The sequence below is a fragment of the Jaculus jaculus genome, chromosome 5, assembly GCF_020740685.1.
Source record: "Jaculus jaculus isolate mJacJac1 chromosome 5, mJacJac1.mat.Y.cur, whole genome shotgun sequence".
In the NCBI taxonomy this organism is placed as follows: Eukaryota; Metazoa; Chordata; class Mammalia; order Rodentia; family Dipodidae; genus Jaculus; species Jaculus jaculus.
The window spans coordinates 166,350,205-166,367,846 of record NC_059106.1 but is presented as its reverse complement, the minus strand read 5'-3'; the positions used below and the strand labels follow the sequence as shown (position 1 = coordinate 166,367,846).

Genomic DNA, 17,642 nt, shown 5'->3' with positions numbered 1-17,642 from the left:
TAGTCTTGGGCGGGCCTCGAACTCACGGCGATCCTCCTGTCTCTGCACAGTGACACAAGCACACAAGGTTGCACATGCACACAAATGGGCACATGAGTCTGGAGTTCGATTACAGTGGCTGGAGGCCCTGCCGCACCAATTCTGTCTTTCTCATTAAAAATAAAATTTTAAAAAAGGACAGCCTGTTCGGTTTGCCTCAATTTTTTTTTTATTTGAGAGAGAAAGAAGCAGATAGAGAATGGGCACCACACCAGGGCCTCCAGCCACTACAAACAAACTCCATATGCATGTGCCACCTCATCCATCTGGCTTTCATTGGGTACTGGGACATTAAGCCTGGGCCCTTTGGCTTTGCCAGCAAGTAACTAACCACTAAGCCATCTCTCCAGTCCTTACATCTTATTTTTATTTGAGAGCAAGGGTACATCAGGGCCTCTAGCCACTGCATGCACCACCTCGTGCCTCTGGCTTATGTGGGTTCTGGGGAGTCGAACCTAGGTTGTTGGGAGCCATAGAGCAAAAGCCTCTCCATTTTGCCTGGGCCTGCTCATAAGCTGACTCATTACTCAGAAAGCTGATCCATCCAGCTTTCTGTTAGGTATTTCTGGAACGCTGGTCAGCAGACTGCTTACAGAATCTTATCTTTTGCAAAAGGCCAGTTTATGGTCAGGATGTGCAGTCAGGATGTTAAGCCATTGAGGCAAGATTAGATGAACACCTAATTACATCCCCTCTAGTTTTCCTGGCAATTCCAAAGCCCTAAATCATGTCAGCCAGCTTATCCCCCCACTTTTCTTCCCCTATATAACCACTGTGTAAAAAATCGCACTTTCTGCGCATGCCCAAAGCTGGGTTTCCGCTAGGGGGCGCCAAGGGGCGCGTGACGTCACTAGCCGGCGCCGGCCGGAAGGGGCTCGGACGGCGCACGTGTGTGGCGGCGCGGCGGGCGGGCGCATGGCGAGTTCGGCGGGCTTGGCGCTGTGCGGGCGGGCGCTGGTGGTGCGGGGCGGCAGCCGGTTCCTGGTCACCTCCACCGCGGGCAGGTGAGTGGACCTCTTCTGGTAACTGGCGGGCGGCGTGTCGGGGCTCGGCGTCCCCTGCACGGCGGTCCGGAGGTGCTCTCTGTCGGGAACCGGGCATCTCTGGGCACTTCCGGTCTGTGCTGCGCCTGCGTGGCGTCGGGGCGGGCTGGGTCACGTGGGCTGGCGCTCTCCTGTTGCACCCGCTGGAGCCGCTTTGAACCTCCTTGGTTAGAAGCGTTTACTATGGGTGGACTTGGCTGGCGTGCGCATTCTCCTTCCATGATGCTTCCCCTTCTTCCCGGGTCCACTTACTCGTTTTACTTGATCTTCAGTGCTTAGGTTCTTTTTTTTTTTTTTAAATATTTATTTTAGAGAAAGGCAGAGAGAGAGGGAGAGAATGGGCGCGCCAGGGCCTCCAGCCACTGCAAACTCCAGATACATGTGCCACCTTGTGCATTTGGCTTATGTGGGTCCTGGGGAATCGAGCCTCGAACCGGGGTCCTTAGGCTTCACAGGCAAGCACTTAACCGCTAAACCATCTCTCCAACCCATTTACTTATTTATTTTTATTTATTTGAGAGAGAGAGTGTGTGTGTGTTTAAGTTCATGTGACACCCCTCATTCCCATGATATACTCAGAGCCCTGCTGCACACCATCTCCGTAGTGGCCTTCACAGGACTCCGCTGTTGCATTCTGTTGTTTCCTTTTTAGTGTATGCCCGGTACTTGGCCCAAGCCGTAGTAATCTTAGATCGGGGAACATTCAGCCAGCAGTCGTGGGGGAATCAGTCTGTTTAGCTCCTTGTGTCCCCCCCCCCCCCCCCAGGTAGGGTTTCACTCTAGCTCAGGCTGACCTGGAATTCACTATGTCATCTCAGGGTGGCCTCAAACTCATGGCGATCCTCCTACATCTGCCTCCCTAGTGCTGGGATTAAAAGCGTGCACCACCATGCCCGACTTTTTTTCTTTTTTTAATAGATTTTATTTATTTATTTGAGAGAAAGAGGATGGGTGTGCAGACGAACTCCAAATGCATGCCTCACCTTGTGCATCTAGCTTATATGGGTCCTGGAGAATCGAACCAGGGTCCTTTGGTTTATGCAGGCAAACACTTTAACCATAAGCAATCTTTTCCAGCCCAAGCTCCTTGTTTTCTTTCTTAAATAATGTTGATTCCTTCACTGTTAAGACAGCAAATGTTGTTAAGTGTCCACTGTACTGTGTGTTGGAGGTGAATTATAACTCACAGAACTGCTCACAAGCCAGTCATGTGTTCCAGGTGTTGAGGACCATCCCTTTCCCAAAAATACACGCCACAGTGAGTCAAGGATACCTGTGCATCTTTGTGTCTTTGCAGATACACTAGTAATGGCAGGTAAACTTTCTGACTTGGAAAGGGACATTTCTCTACAGTTCTATGTTCACTAGGAAAAGCCATTGATGCAGTGGTCCATGATGCCTTCATGTGCCAGGAGGTGGCATTGGGCTGAACTGAAGGGAGCTTAGGGTCTAGTACGAAGGGTAGGTGATTCCTTTATTAGTAACTGCTTGAGGCTCCTTGGGGGGCTTTTTCTAGTAAGTGGGACGTGTTTCTGAACATTGAATGTCTTAAATTTTGCAGGAAAAATCTAACTGAAATCAGTATCTGAATAGTTCTTACAGCTCTGTGTTGATTTTTGTGTCAAAAAGGATAACAGATTGATTCCTGTTGAATTTTTTTATTTGAACTGATTTTCTTGTCTATTTGATAGAAGCATAGTTGTGTATGATACATCCCAATAGAAAGTTCAGCAAATAATACATCTTAGCTTTTGTCATTGGATAAGACCCATAATTTTTTTTTTTTTAAAGTAGGATCTCTCTGGCCCAGGTTGACCTGGGATTCACTATATAGTCTCAGACTGGCCTCAAACTCACAGCGATCTTCCTATCTCTGCCTCTTGAGTGTTGGGATTAAAGGCATGTGTCAATACATACTGCAAGACCTATACTATAATTTAATGACAATTTTTTTTTTGTTGTTGTTCCAAAGAATGAAAACAATCCTCCATTCTTGTTAACCAAGTGCTCATTTTTGTTGCTTTCTTTAGTGATGAGGACGTCGTCTTCACATACGATTGCAGCACTGCAGAAAAGAAGGCTGCGCAAGAAAATAAAGGGTGAGATGATGGGGAAGTGTGTTCAGGGTCAGGCTGGTGCTTCGGTGGGTTCAGAGAATAGTTACTATGTTGCTAAATTCTTAGTTTCTGTCTCTTGACTGTGGTTAGATTAAGTTGTAGCTCAGTAATGAAACATAGGAATAATTTTCTATTTAAGTATAAAGAGTATGTAGGACTTTTTTTTTAACTATTTTTTTGTTCATTATTTATTTACTTATTTGAGAGTGACAGACACAGAGAGAAAGACATAGAGGGAGAGAGAGAGAGAATGGGCGCGCCAGGGCTTCCAGCCTCTGCAAACGAACTCCAGACGCGTGTGCCCCCTTGTGCATCTGGCTAACGTGGGACCTGGGTAACCGAGCCTCGAACTGGGGTCCTTCGGCTTCACTGGCAAGCGCTTAACCGCTAAGCCATCTCTCCAGTCCCCATGTAGGACTTTTAATTACTGTTGTTATTGGTTCCCTAAAATAATAGTGAAGAGTGCCAATGCATTCAAGCCAGGTATAGGAAATTAACTTCAGCTAATTGAAAGGTACAAAAACAGCATGTGATTGTTTTGTATGGCGGTCTTGTGGCTCAGCTTTTATTATTAATGATAATACTTAGGGCTGGGGAGATGGCCCAGAAGCTGAAGGCACTTACTTGCAAAGCCTGCTGGCCTGGGTTTGATTTGACAGCTGCCCCATAAACCAGAAATACAGAGTGGCACATGTATCTGGAGTTTGTTTACAGCGGATTGCCCATTCTCTTTCTGCTTGCAAATAAGTAAGTAAAATATAAAAAGAAGTAAGCCACATGATCTCTGAGGTCCTCCAGCTCAACTCTTTGCTGAGAGCCGCTGTTGAGTTAGGTTTCACTCTTGTAAAACTGTAGCTGTTCTCCACCCACCAGCTCATCATAATCTGTCTTTATGCTCTGGCTACATGAACCACTTAACCTTCATTTTGTACTTCACCCATAGTAGAAGGTAGGTGAGAACTTAATTGTTTTCTGCCTCTCTCTCAGGGAGGACGGACAGCCCATGGACAAGGGGAGTGACATGATTCTGGCGTCCACCTTCTCCAAGTCTGGCAGCTATTTTGCTTTAACTGATGACAGTAAGCGTCTGATTCTTTTCCGTACAAAACCATGGCAATGTCTGAGTGTCAGGTATGAAATGCTAACATTGAATCAATCATTAAGATGCCCTATGCTCACCTTATACTTGCATGTCAGTAGCATTAGTGACAGTAACCATAGTAATAAGCAACTAACATGAAATACCAGCTTTTATGTATTGTGTGTGTGTGTGTGTGTGTGTGTGTTTTTCAAGGTAGGGTCTCACTCTAGCCTAGGCTGACCTGGAATTCACTATGGAGTCTCAGGGTGGCCTCGAACTCATGGCAGTCCTCCTACCTCTGCCTCCTGAGTGCTGGGATTAAAGGCGTGCGCTACCACACCAGGCACCAGCTTTCATGTATTAACTGACTCCTAACAGCCTGTGAGGGGGCAGGGCCTTTGTTCTCCCACACTGGGCAGCATGGGAGTAAGTAGCCAGTTTCAGGCCAGTCAGCTTGGAAGGGCTTCTTAGACTTCAGGGTTCATACCCCATCCACTGAACCGCCCTGTGTTGTACCTGGTAAGAGCAGGCCTTCAGCCTGTGCTCTGAGAGAATGGGCGCTTTGGGCAAGAAGCGGGGGGGGGGGGGGATCGCAGCATTGTAGCTGGGTGGTGGAGTGCCTCCTTTCTGTGTTCCCAGAAGAGGACAGGCTGGGTGTTGGGGAGGTCACTGCCCCAGCAGGAGTGGAGGCACCTGTCACATGCTTCTCTTTCCCAGAAGCCCAGTAATCACTGTCTCACCTTCTCTACCTCTCAAACCATCACTTCTGAAGACTGGAGACACTCAATACTGAATCTTTGTGACAGTACAAGCTGTGATGGACTAGCCTGGGTAGGGCTGGCTGCAATGGGGGTGGAGTCCCCAGGGTCTTAAGCCTGCTGAGAGTACACTTCCCTGGTGACCGGAGCCCCCAGGCAGTTGTAGTGCTCTTGGGCTGGGACTGCACCTGGAGCACAGGCAGTTGGTCGCTGGGCTCAGGTTGCACTCTGAGTGTTCTTGTAGATCCTGCAGTAGCCCTGCCAGCCCAGCTAGGGCCCTTGACCACCTAGAGACTGAAGGTGTCTTGGAGGAGAACGAAACATAGGCTGCTGTGGCTTAGAAGGAAAAGCACAGAGGGTATTACGAGGGACAGGCTCTGTGGGCAGAGTATGGGAAGCTGGTGTGGCTGCTGGAGTTCCATTGTGTGGGTCTGTGGTAATTTTTCTAACACCTCTCCGTTGATGGACTTTTTTCTCTTACATTTGGCTAGTTCAAAAAGCACTCCAATAGCTAGGCGTGGTGGTGCATGCTTGTAATCCCAGCACTCGGGTGATAGAGGTAGGAGGATTGCCATAAGTTCGAGGCCACCCTGAGATTACATAGTTAATTCCAGGTCAGCCTGGACCAGAGTGAGACCTTACCTCAAAAAACCAAAAAACAAAACACTTCAAAAATACACAGATGTGGTGTTTCCTGCTTGAGAGAAATGCCCAAAATAAACCGCCAGGTCAAAGGGTATCTGAGTGTGATTTAGACAAATCATCCCAGGAGCTGTATCTCTCTCTGTGTGTCTGTTCCTGAGATTAAAAATACTTCTTAGGGGGCTGGAGGGATGGCTCAGTGGTTAAGGTACTTGCCTGCAAAGCCTAATGACCGGGTTCGATTCCCCAGTGCCCATGTAAAGCCAGACACATAGTGGTGCATGCATCTGGAGTTTGTTTGCAGTGGCTGTAGTCCCTGGTGTGCCCATTCTCTGTGTGCTTCTCTTCTTTCTCTGCTTGAAAACAAATAAAAATATTAAAAACAAAGTGCCTCCTAGGGTTTGTGCATGGCTTACTGACATATGCAAGTACTGGCTTCCATCCCTAGCTGCCACCCCCCCTCCTTTCCCCTCCCAGGTAAGGCCTCACTCTAGCCCAGGCTGACCTAGAATTCACTATGTAGTCTCATGGTGATGTCAAACTCATGGCGATCCTTCTACCTCCACCTCCCAAGTGCTGAGATCAAAGGGGTTCACCACCACGCCTAGCTAAAAATCCCTTTCACCATGGACACCAGTGTTAATGGCCTCTTACAGTTTTTTTTTTTTTTTTTTTTTTTTGAGGTAGGGTCTCACTCTAATCCAGGCTGACCTGAAATTCACTATGGAGTCTCAGGCTGGCCTCGAACTCACAGTGATCCTCCTACCTCTGCCTCCCAAGTGCTGGGATAAAAGGCGTGCATCATTATGTCTGTTGAAAACTTGCTTTTTGTATTCAGTAAGTGGTGTTTTCACACTTGTTGATTTGTATTAGCAAACTTGGGTTGTTTATTTGTTTTAGATAAAGTGCATCTCTAGCAGTTTTTTTTTTTTTTTTTTTTTTTTGGATTTTCGAGGTAGGGTCTCACTCTAGCCCAGGCTGACCTGGAATTCACTGTGGAGTTTCAGGGTGGCCTCGAACTCACAGCAGTCCTCCTTCCTCTGCCTCCCTAGTACTGGGATTAAAGGCGTGCGCCACTATGCCTGGCAATATGTTTTTTTTTTTTAATTTTTTTTTTATTTTTATTTATTTAAGAGAGGAGCAGAGATAGAGAGAGAGAGAGAACGGGCATGCCAGGGCCTCCAGCCACTGTAAACGAACTCCAGACACATACGTTCACTTGTACATCTGGCTTATGTGGGTCCTGGGGAATCAATCCTAGGTCCTTTGGCTTTGCAGGCAAGCGCCTTAATTGCTAAACCATTTCCCCAGCTCCCCATATGGTTTTTGAGCAGTGCACGTGTGGAAGCCAGGTTTGCGAGGGCTGGGTGATTGTGATCCAGTAGATTTGCTTCAACTGGCAAGGTTTCCAGGCCTGGGCTGAGAGTGTGTGCTGACTGTAATGAGGCCTCTCTGGGACTCTTACCTGGGGCTCTCTCTCAGCTTTGGGAAGCCAGTAAGCTCATCATGGAAGTTGAGAATAAGTTCTTAGTTCTTTGGTTTTGGTTCATGCAGAAAGCTTGGAATCACAGGGGGTGGGGGGAGGGAATGAATATGGGCATGCCAGGGCCTCCAGCTACTGCACATGAATTCCAGATCATGTGCCACCTGTGCATCTGGCTTACGTGAATTCTGAGGACTTCAAAGAGAGCTAGCTGTCTTTCGGTTGTCACTCTTCTTCTGCCCCTTCTGTAGCCACAGCGCTGAGTAGAGGATGAGTAGTGTAGCAGCTGATGGTGGCAGACCGAAATGCTGCCTTCCCTCCTTTCCTTGTCCTTTTGCCCTGGGTGGGGCACAGTCCTCAAGCTGCAGGCTCCTTTTCAGGTTGGCATGTGGCCAGCCAGCTGCAGTGAGGGAGGGGAGGGTGAGTGTCCTGTTCTGTCCCCACATTGGCTCTTTAAGAGTACTCACTGCCATCCTGAGGTGACAGGAAAGTGGGGATGGAGGTTCTTGATAAGGGACACGTGTAATGTGTATGGGTAGAGAAGGAGAAATGTCCCTAGAATGAACGATGCCAAGGGAATGTAGTGTGTGTATACTTAGCAGACGAGGTGGCTGCGCCCTGCCCCTGGTGGAGGAGAGGAGCCGCATCACTGACCCAGCTTGCCAATGGGACACACTTTTGGAATCCAGTAGAGGGTTGTTGTGAATGTAGTGAACTTAACGCAGTCTCGGGGGTGCCCCTCCGCTCTCCTCCCCAGCAGTCCCTGTTATAGCACTGTCCATCCTCCTAGCTGGTGCTGACTCGTCACTGTGTTGCCTGTGGCTCAGTGCCAGGGGCTTGAGGGGTAGCAGCGGTCTTCTGTGGGGCATGGCTGCCCTGGAAGACGTGTGGCTTTCTTTACTAGCAGTGGGTCACGAGACAGTGGGGTAGACCTGCTGGATGGGGAGAGTCGTGAGCAGGGTCCCAGGTACGGCAGTCACACTTGTCCCAGATGGCAGCCTGGAGTCCGTGGAACGCGCGTACAGCTGACCTGTCTTCTGCCTCTTTCAGAAGCAAAGATTCTGGGCCAAGAGGAAATTTGCCCAGTGTTTTATTTATGTCAGTTTCAAACACATCAACCACCCATGTATCCACCACCTGGATCTCACCACTAGGTGCTCTTAGTAGGTGCTTTTTTGAGATAGGCCTGGGACCCTGGGTCCTCTTATCTGAGCCTCCCAAATGCTAGGATTACAAGCGTGTGCCACTATGCCTATTTCCGAACAGCTCTGCCTCCACCTAACCAAGTAGGATCTTGCTGTAGCCTAGGCTGACCTAGAATTCACTGTGCAGTCTCAGGGTGGCTTCAGACTCATGGAGATCCTCCTGCCTCTGCCTCCTGAGTGCTGGGAATAAAGGCATGCTCCACCACGCCTGGCTCCAGAACAGCTTTTTTGTTTGTTTTCGAGGTAGGGTCATGCTCTAGCCCAGTCTGACCTGGAATTCACTGTGTAGTCTTGGGGTGGCCTCTACCTCAACAGTGATCTTTCTACCTCTGCTTCCCAAGTGCTAGGATTAAAGGCTTGTGCCACCACACTCAGCCAAAATAGCTTTTTTAAGGGAAAAATTTATAAAAGTAAAATATGTTGACGGCATTGACTTTGTTTCTGTTCTTCATGTTGCTTTATGTTTTGGGTGCCACCCTCCACAGCTGGAAGAGTGAATACGAGACAGGACACTAATTCAGCCCAAAGCACAGGTGAAGTGTTCTTGGACCCACAGCAGAGTCATGTCCCAACAAACTCTTTCTGGATTGGAAATAGCATGTGGTCAGAAGTGCATTTACTGTGGCAGACCTGCAGAGCATTCTAGCCTATTGTTACATGCTCAGAGCACTTTGTTAGCCTGATTGAAATGTTCTAAGTCCAGCTGTCTTAAACTGGGACCCTCTGTCTTACTTGAAGGCCTATGGAGGTCCTGGCTGATTGGTGGACACTAATCAGTTCATCTCTGACCCTGCAGAACTGTGGTGAGGAGGTGCACAGCCCTAACCTTCACAGCCTCAGAGGAACGACTCTTGGTGGCTGACAAATCTGGGGACGTGTACTCCTTCTCTGTGCTGGAGCCTGATGAATGCGGCAGGCTTGAACTTGGGCACCTGTCCATGCTGCTGGATGTGGTATGTGGCGGCGCATGGGGTTGCTGCTCCAGCCCAGGCATGGGGGTTGGAGGAAAGGAACTAAGTGGGGAAATGCATGGAGCTGTTCTGGAGCAGGAGAGTTTGGAGTGGAGTTGAGACAGGGGAAGTGGATGGCAGGTGTGTGGCTCTGGGTATGAGATATGGTCTCACCGGGGGATTCCAGGCCAAAGGACGTAGTGGATGGAGGGGACAAGAGCCCCTTGGTCTGTGGCCTCCCCTCTCACTCCTAGGGCTCAGCTAGGACCCTGACCTATAGCCTGTAAGGTAGAATTAGATAGACCAAGGCAGGGATAGTGGGAGAGGACTCACTAGTGCTTGGAGATTGCTGGCTGTGTGGGTGAGAGTTGGAGAGGTAGAGCAGAGGGGTCGGTTCAGATGTGTGGAGATGTGGCTCTGGTCCTGACCTGAGCTGCGGAGCGTGGGCTGACCACTGCCTGAGACCCTCCTACACAGGCTGGGGATGAGGAGGGTCCCTGCAGAAGGCTTCCAGAGGTGGGCAGGAGAAAACGCCCATGGTGTCTTGTGAGAGACCAGCCTGTGAGTGATTCTTTCTTTTCTGACCTTTCATGGCTTAGACTGTGAGTCCTGATGACTGCTTCATACTCACCGCAGACCGGGATGAGAAGATCCGCATCAGCTGGGCTGCAGCACCCCACAGCATCGAGGCCTTTTGCCTGGGGCACACTGAGTAATTGTCACATTCTGTTCCTCCTCAGCTGAGGGAGGTCTGGGTATAAGATGGATGTGGGAGAAGTCAGGATCATGGGAGCTAGAGGCAGATTGGGAGGGCCCTCATCCTAGACACCAAATGAATACAGTTTTCCCTGGGCCAGCTCTGCCTGGCTCATTTCACTCTTTCAAGTATGGAAGCATAGAAACAGACACCCAAGGCTGTCAGGTGCATGAGAGCAGTTTTCTGTGAGTCACCCTCCTGGGGTGTTGCTCCTTAGTCCATTTCCACTTTGTTTCTAGAAACTCCTTTATGAACATAGGGTCCTGTGGTCGGTGCTTGGTAATTGATGGGTATGGAACATTTAGCTGTCAGGAATTCAATGCTTGGGATGCCAGGGTGTGCCCCCACCTGGGTTCTCGTGGCACATGAACATGAGAAGCATTGCTGAAGAAAGTGCTTAGACCAGAGGCTGAGTACAGTGCACACAGGAACATGCAGTTAGTGTAATTGCTCCAATGTATTGAAGACCATTATTGGAGGCCATGGAAAATGCCAGTGGACTGGAATTGTTGACCAGAGGCTGGCTGTGGCCAGGCCTGAGTCAGGATGGATGGTGGGGATGAAGGGGACTGCTTGGGACAGCTTGTTGCAGGAGCCCTGGGAGCCTGTGCGTTCGCAGTAGCTTGAGGTCTCAGAGTTGGGAGAAGAGCAGGAATCTTGTCGCTTGGTGAGCACTGGAGGCCATGTTCATGGTCAGCAGACCTCCCAGGGGCAGTTTCTGGAGAGCCCTGTTGCTAGAAGTGAGAGGTGGGGGAGGCAGTTGGTGCAGTCCTGGTGGCAGTTTCAATAGAGAGTAGCTGCCACTGGCAGGGAGAGCTGGGCTGACTTTAAAGGCAAGTCTGGTGGTTGGTTCCTAGTGGTGCTGTTCCCATCTATCTGGCCATGTTGAGGACTCTTGTGTTTGCTCTGACTGCTGGTCAGTGTGGCTGCCTCCTCCTCATGTCCTATCCTTGTGAGGCTCACCGAAGGGCCTGATTTTACTTTCACACTGCTGTCTTGGTAGGGGCAGGTTTAGTGAAGGGTGAGGTACCACTGAGCTGAGCTGCATGCCCCACAAATGTTGGATTGGCCCAGCCCTGGGTAACCAGATACAATGTTGGGGACCTGAGAGAGATACAGTATGTTGTCCCAGACTGCCCCTTCTGGGGATCTATCACCTGGCTAACCCTATTCCTCTCCCATTCCTGGTCCGTGTGGGCAGCAGGCTCCCCTTCTTGAGCAGGGTGAAAGGCTGCCTCTTGTGCCTCCTGTGGCTGACTTGTGCCTTTGCTTGCTGTAGGTTTGTAAGCCGCATCTTTGTGGTACCCAGTCATCCAGAACTGCTGCTCTCCTCCTCTGGGGTAAGTGTTCCACTCTGTGGGTGTTCACTGCTGGGTCTGTGTTGTGGGAGAGCAGGAGAGAGGCCACAAGAAGAGCTGGCCTTCTCTCTCCCACTGGGATTCTAAATCTCTCTTTCAGTGGTGTCCACTAGGAGGTCCTTGTACCCTGGATCTGTTTTATTATTATTATTGTTTTTTTTTGTTTGTTTGTTTTTTCGAGGTAGTCTCACTCTAGCTCAGGCTAACCTGGATTCACTATGTAGTCTCAGGGTGGCCTCGAACTCACAGCAATCCTTATGCTTCTGCCTTCTGAGTGCTGGAATTAAAGGTGTGCACCACCATGCCTGGCTATTTTATTTTATTTTATTATGAGAGAGAGAGAGAGAAAATTGGTGCACTAGGGCTTCCAGCCCCTGCAGTTGAACTCTAGACACGTGCGCCACCTTGTGCACATGTGTGACCCTGGCTTGTGTCACCTTGTGCATCTGGCTTACGTGGGATCTGGGGAGTCAACATGGGTTCTTAGGCTTTGCAGGCAAATACCTTAACCGCTAAGCCGTCTTTCCAGCCCGTATTTAATTATTTTAAATTTAAATATTTTGTTTGTTTATTTTAGAACGAGAAAGAGGCAGGTAGAAAGAGGGAATGAGAATGGGCATGCCAGGGCCTCTAGCCATTGCAAATGAACTCCAGATACATGTGCCACCTTGTGCATCTGCCTTACATGGGTTCTGGGGAATTGAACCTTTGTCCTTAGATGTCTCAGGCAAGCGCCTTAACTGCTAAGTCATCTCTCCAGGCACCCCCCCCCCAATTGCTTTTGGTAGGGTCTCACTCTTGCGCAGGCTGACAAGTTCCAGGCTGATCTGGAACTCACCACAATCCTCCTATCTCTGCCTCCCGAGCACTGGGATTAAATGTGTGTGCCACCTTGCCCAACTCTGTTCCCTAGATCTTAGAGCTTCCACTTGACTCAGGGCTAGGTGTGTGCATGTGGTTTGTGTGCGTGAGCGGGTATGTGCACACACGTCCACCTGGTCCAGTACAGTAGACATGCATGGGACAGGATGGCTGTCACGGGTCCATGGCCCATTGGGCTCTGTGTGTCTTGGTGATTTGTATCTCTGCAGAGGACCCTTGACTCATGAGGGGCTCTGGCTGTCAGAAGTGTCTTCCCCATTCACGCACAGTTGGGTTGCATCCTGTGCCAAGCCCCTCTCCCACCTTCCTGGTTCTTGGATGGATAGCCTCCCAAGCCTGCCTGCTAACTGTTCGTCTGTGTGTAGGATGGCACCGTGAGGCTCTGGGACTACAGAAGTGGCCGCCAGCTGCAGTGCTATGACCTAGCCAGCCTACAAGACCTAGCAGAACCTCGAAGCCACAAGGTAGCCCCACGCTCGTCTTGGGTGCTTGTGCTACATATATCCCCCCTGGCTCTCACCGAGGGCAGACATCTTGCTATCAGAAACACCTTGTCACTGTCTGGCTTCTTCCAGCTTGGTAGTAGCCCACACAGCATTTTCAGTTCTGAGGATGCCTGATCACACAGTGGGAAGTAATTTATATCTTACCTTCTGTGCACGCAGGCAGCTGGATTGCAGAAATTGTCTCTAGTTGTACTTAAACATGGGGAAATGGTGGTGCTTGACAGAACCTTTTTTGGGCTTTGTTAGCTGACGTGAGGGGGAGCACCCTAGCATTCTGCCCCCATGAAGTGCCCCCTAGCATCAGTGATATCGTTCTGCCCACCTGTGTTTCTTAGAACCTGAGTGGTGTGGCCTCTGCCCTCTCCTTGGATGGCCAGTTAGAGGTGGGCCTGTTTTTCCATACTTCATGAGATTTAGGACTTCCAGAAGCTGCAATCATTTTTTGACTTCCGTACTGGGAAGCCTGAAGTTCAGGCATGTCTTCCCCGTATCTGCTCCCCCTCTCCTTGCTTGCCTGCTAGTTCTCTTGATCTAGTCACATTGTCCAGGCCTACAGGGGTGGTCAGGGCCTCACAGTCTTTTGTTACATGTCTCAACCTGGAAAAGTTGTGAGAATGGGGAAGTCACATGCTACCTTCCTTCCTATTGATTACCAGAGAAGGTTCTTGTGCTATCTTCTTGCCCTCTGTGATGGAGATGAGGGTGTATTGGTGGCTGGTGGCAGATCCTGGCTAAGCAGCTGCTTTTCCTTGCAGGGGTTGGCTGCATCTAGGATCGCGTTCTGGGGCCAGGAGAGCTGCGTGGTGCTTCTGTGTGACTGGTGAGCCACTGCGCTTCCCAGCTGTGAACCTATGGGGAGCCCTTCAGTGATGAGGATGTGGATGGCTGGTAGTGCCCCCACTCCTAGAGACTCACTCTGTTGGATGCTTGTGAGTGAGGGGCCTGGCATTCTGTTCAGTGTGGCTCTTCTCCTTGGAGGCTACATCCATCAGCTTGAAGGGCTGCAGTGGCCTTTCCCAAGCCCTTGTGCACGATGAAGCCATTCCTTTCAGAACTGGTCCTATTGGAACCTGCCTGAGAGTTGGTCTCGATGGGGTAGATGTAGAGGGTGAACTGTGGTTGAGTGGGTTCTCCTGGAGCATCTGCTCGCTGTCCTGGTGCTGTGTGCACTCTGCATTCTGTTCTGTGATGCCTGGAGACGTGCTCTTTGGTCCCCATGGGAATGAGGTGCTGGGCTGGGGAGGAGGGGTGCTCCGGTACATGAGCCTGATGGCTGTCGCACCCGTCAACTAGCACCTGTTACGCAGCCAGTCAGTTGCTTCACGATTCAGGCAGCAAACCTGTGCCGTCCCACTGTGCTGTGAACTCACTTGGGTTCTGGCTCAGGGTATCTTGAGGCTGATAGAGGCAGGGCTGTGTTATCCTCAGGCCCAGTGCTGAGGTGCAGTGTGTGAGGTGTCCTAGGCCCATGGTCCTGGTGGTAACTGTTCTCTCTCTCCTGGAAAGCATTCCTGTGGTCTTCATCTTTCAACTCGATGCCAGCAGACAGCAGCTCATGTTCAGACAGCGCTTGACTTTCCCGCACAGAGTGTGGGATGTTGCATTTGAGGAGACCCAGGGACTGTGGGTTCTGCAGGACTATCATGAAGCCCCCTTGGTGCTCTGGAGGCCTGTGGATGGCCAGTGGCAGGTGAGACTTGCATGTTTGTATCCTTCGCCTGCTGCCTTATAAGCCTGGTGGGTGGATGGGGTGGAGGCAAATATTTTCCCCCCTCACAGCGTTGAGCCCCCTTCAGTTTGGTCACATGTGAATTGTAAGTTCCAAAACCATATCCCGGAGGCCTGGTGTGGTGAGGGCGCTGGGTGCTGGTCATCCTTCCCTGCCGTGGTGTGGGCAGCAGTTCCTATGGGCAAGTGATCTGTTGCTATCATGATGTGTCCAGTCCTATGACCCCTGTCCCACATCTAAAGTCACCACCAAGTGTGGTGCGGGTGTGACCTTCTGTGTGCAGGCTCTGGTGGGGTCCTGCTGAGTGCTGGGTTAAGGAGGGGCATGGGTTGTGCACCAGCAGCCACTGGAGTGAGCTCCCCACTAATGGGAACATCCCTGCCACCATCACAGGGCAGGGTGAGGCGGGGGAGTGCGGTGCTCTTGGTCAGCTTTGGTGTCTGAACTGGGCTGACAGCTTTGTGAACAGGCTGGTCCCTCAGGCTTTTGTCTGGCTGAGGTAGTGCGCTTGTGCCCAAAGCCTGAGCTTCTGTCAGGACCTGATGGGCCCTGCCAGGCCTTTGAGCATCCATGAGGGGTTCTCTAGATTACCCATGCCCATGGCTGCACCCGTGGGCTCAGGTTTCAGTGCTGAGCCTCCTTCCTTGTCGTCGCCAGCCTGCTCCTGAAGATGCTGTGTCCCAGAGACTCTGCAGCTGTCTCCGCACCAGCTGGGCCATGTTGGAAGGTGAGAGCTTGAATACAGGTTGCGTGCTGGGTCTGTTGTGCAGTCAGGCAGTAGGAAGCCATCCATGGACGTGAAGGGTGTCACAGCCTGCACGGGCCCAGGCGGCTTAGTGTGCTGACGGGCGGGGTGCTTGGCTGAGGATCCCGACAGGCTACCAGCAAGGGCTGCTGCAGATGGAGCGAGGAAGCAGGGTGAGGCTGGTGTGGACCCCGCGGAAGACGTGAGTGACAGTAAGCCCAGCCCTCTGTGTCTGCTGGACAGAGCTCAGCCCCTCTGTGCAGCCTGTGGGTGTCCATTGTTTACTGGGCAGAGACCAAAGGCAGTGGTTGTCTGCAGGGCCATTCAGACCCTGTCTCTGTTGAAACAAAGCAGATATTACTCAGATTTTGCAAGGCCATTTCCCTTGAGAAGTCGAGATTCCTTGTAGGGAGGATTGAAATTTGGTTTTGGGGTGCTCTGCCAGCTGTGATCTGGATGTCCTCTCTGAAGTAGAGCAGGCAGCTCTCGTGCTGATCTATCTTTTTGCTGTGGGTGGGGGCTGCGGTGGGAGCAGGCTCAAGTGCTGCCCACTGGGTCTTCTTCAGCAGAGCCCTCAGGGTGGGCCCTGGCTGCAGCCTGTGCTGCTTGTCCTGGCTGTGGTTCTTTCTGGTGCTTTGCGGTGCAGTTGTGGGGTGGCAGGGAGGAGGCCGTGTGGCCCCAGTATCGTGCGCAGTGGCCCTGGTTGTAGGCAGTTAGGAGGCCATGCCCAGGTGTGGGGTGGGCACAGGCACAGTTACCAGCATGCAGTGCTGCCTGGCCCTGGATGTTCTTAATCAGAGGAGGCTGTCTTGGAGAGCCTGCGCCCACTCCTCCTCAGCACTCGGTACTCAAGTCAGGTCTGCTGCTGGCATTTGGCACCACACACTTCACTTGCAGCCCTGATGGCCTCGATTGGCTCAGGCTCCCATGGGAGGGTCCTTCTTACTGTCTGCTGGAGGATTCTAGATGCACTCGTGCCCTCACCCATGGTTCTGCAAGGGGCCTCAGGGAAGCTGACTCACAGGGAGCCACACAAGTCCACGCAGGTCTTCGGGCCCCACTGAGTTACTTTCCTGTGGCAGGACTGCCTCATGGGAAGTCCAAGCACTGGCCCTTAAGGTCTGGCTGTTAGAGGCCAAGTCCCAAGTCACTGTCCCACCTGGTTCTTGTCCCTGTCACAGGCTCTGTTGGTACAGAGGAAAGCTTCCGTAGTCTTTACAAGGCCACCTTCGACAACATGACTTCGTACCTGAAGAAGAAGGAGGAGAGACTGCAGCAGCAGCTGGAGAAGAAGCGGAGGAGGAGTCCCCTCTCAGGATCCCCTGGACAGACCAAAAAGGCATGCCCCGGGCCAGCGGCCCTGAGTTGCTGACCTTGAGCTTTGTGGGTGCTCTCAGGACAGATGCCCCACAGCTTTACTCATCCCTCTTGCCTAGCTCCTCAGTAGGAAGAGGGTAGCAGCTCAGTTGGTTCCCACTCTTGACTCAGCACATGGTCTCTGGCCTCCAGGCCTCACATTGTTTTTTGTCACTGAGCACCAACTCTTGCCTGGTGTCTATGCCCCTTTCTAATTGTAGAGAAGCCATGTGGTATGCTAGCCAGTAGTTCTGCACAGAGCTGTGGAAGCTTCTAGGAGCCCTTTACCTTCACATTGGAGGGTGCGCCTGACCCACAGCGACTGCTGATTCCATGTCCATTGTGCCACCCATGCCAGTCTTCCTCTGGGGAAGTCTGTGGGCAGGACACATGTCTCCATGCTGTTACTGTCATCTCCTTCCGGGTGGTACACTGTGTGTCCCACGTGGTGGCCGCCTCCTGTGGCTCTGTTGAGACACAGATGCAGTTCAGTGTTTTTTTTTCACCGCAGCTCTGCGTTCGCTAGCCACATGTGAGTGGCTCAGTCTAGGCTGAGCAGAAGCCATGCATCCGTTCTTGGGAAGCTGGCTTGGTGCTGGCACAGGAGGGGACCTTATTTTAGGGCATCTGAGAATGTGGTGCTGGCCAGCCCTCGTTCTACAAGGAAATGACTGGTCATGTGGGTCTTGCTCACTTCTGTTTGAACTCTGCACATAAGTGCAGAGCACTTGGGCATCAGCTGAATGTTCACTGTGATCAATAAAGACGAGCTTTGTGGCAGCAGCATGTTGCACTGGTCTTGAGGTTCCCTGTATGTGTGTGCACGCGTGTGCACTCTTCAGGAGACATGGCTCTTGATGGCTAGACATCAGCCAGGTTGCTGGGCCAAATTCTGTGATTCTGTCCCATACAAACTCAGCTGTCTATGTTGGCGACAGTTGGGGCAGAAACAGTGAGGGGCTGGAGAGATGGCTCAGCAGTTAAAGGCACT

The 17,642-nt window shown here is 51.3% G+C and overlaps 1 protein-coding gene across 5 annotated transcripts; it reads left to right on the top strand.

Annotated features, from left to right (window-relative positions):
• Nucleotides 1–939: 939 nt before the first annotated feature.
• On the top strand, nt 940–17,434 carry Wdr4 (WD repeat domain 4). Of its 5 annotated transcripts, none has more exons than XM_045149800.1 (11): nt 940–1,043; nt 3,113–3,181; nt 4,187–4,330; nt 9,165–9,321; nt 9,918–10,030; nt 11,355–11,415; nt 12,681–12,779; nt 13,577–13,641; nt 14,328–14,511; nt 15,208–15,277; nt 16,477–17,434. In XM_045149800.1, exons 1-11 carry the CDS (start codon nt 955–957, stop codon nt 16,665–16,667), a joined length of 1,242 nt encoding a protein of 413 aa, XP_045005735.1. In that variant the 5' UTR covers nt 940–954; the 3' UTR covers nt 16,668–17,434. The 5 variants fall into 5 exon arrangements, with proteins under 5 accessions (XP_045005735.1, XP_045005731.1, XP_045005733.1 ...); XM_045149796.1 differs by lacking the exon at nt 940–1,043 and adding an exon at nt 1,250–1,361; XM_045149798.1 differs by lacking the exon at nt 940–1,043 and adding an exon at nt 2,347–2,397 and having other exon boundaries at nt 4,187–4,278.
• Nucleotides 17,435–17,642: the final 208 nt, after the last annotated feature.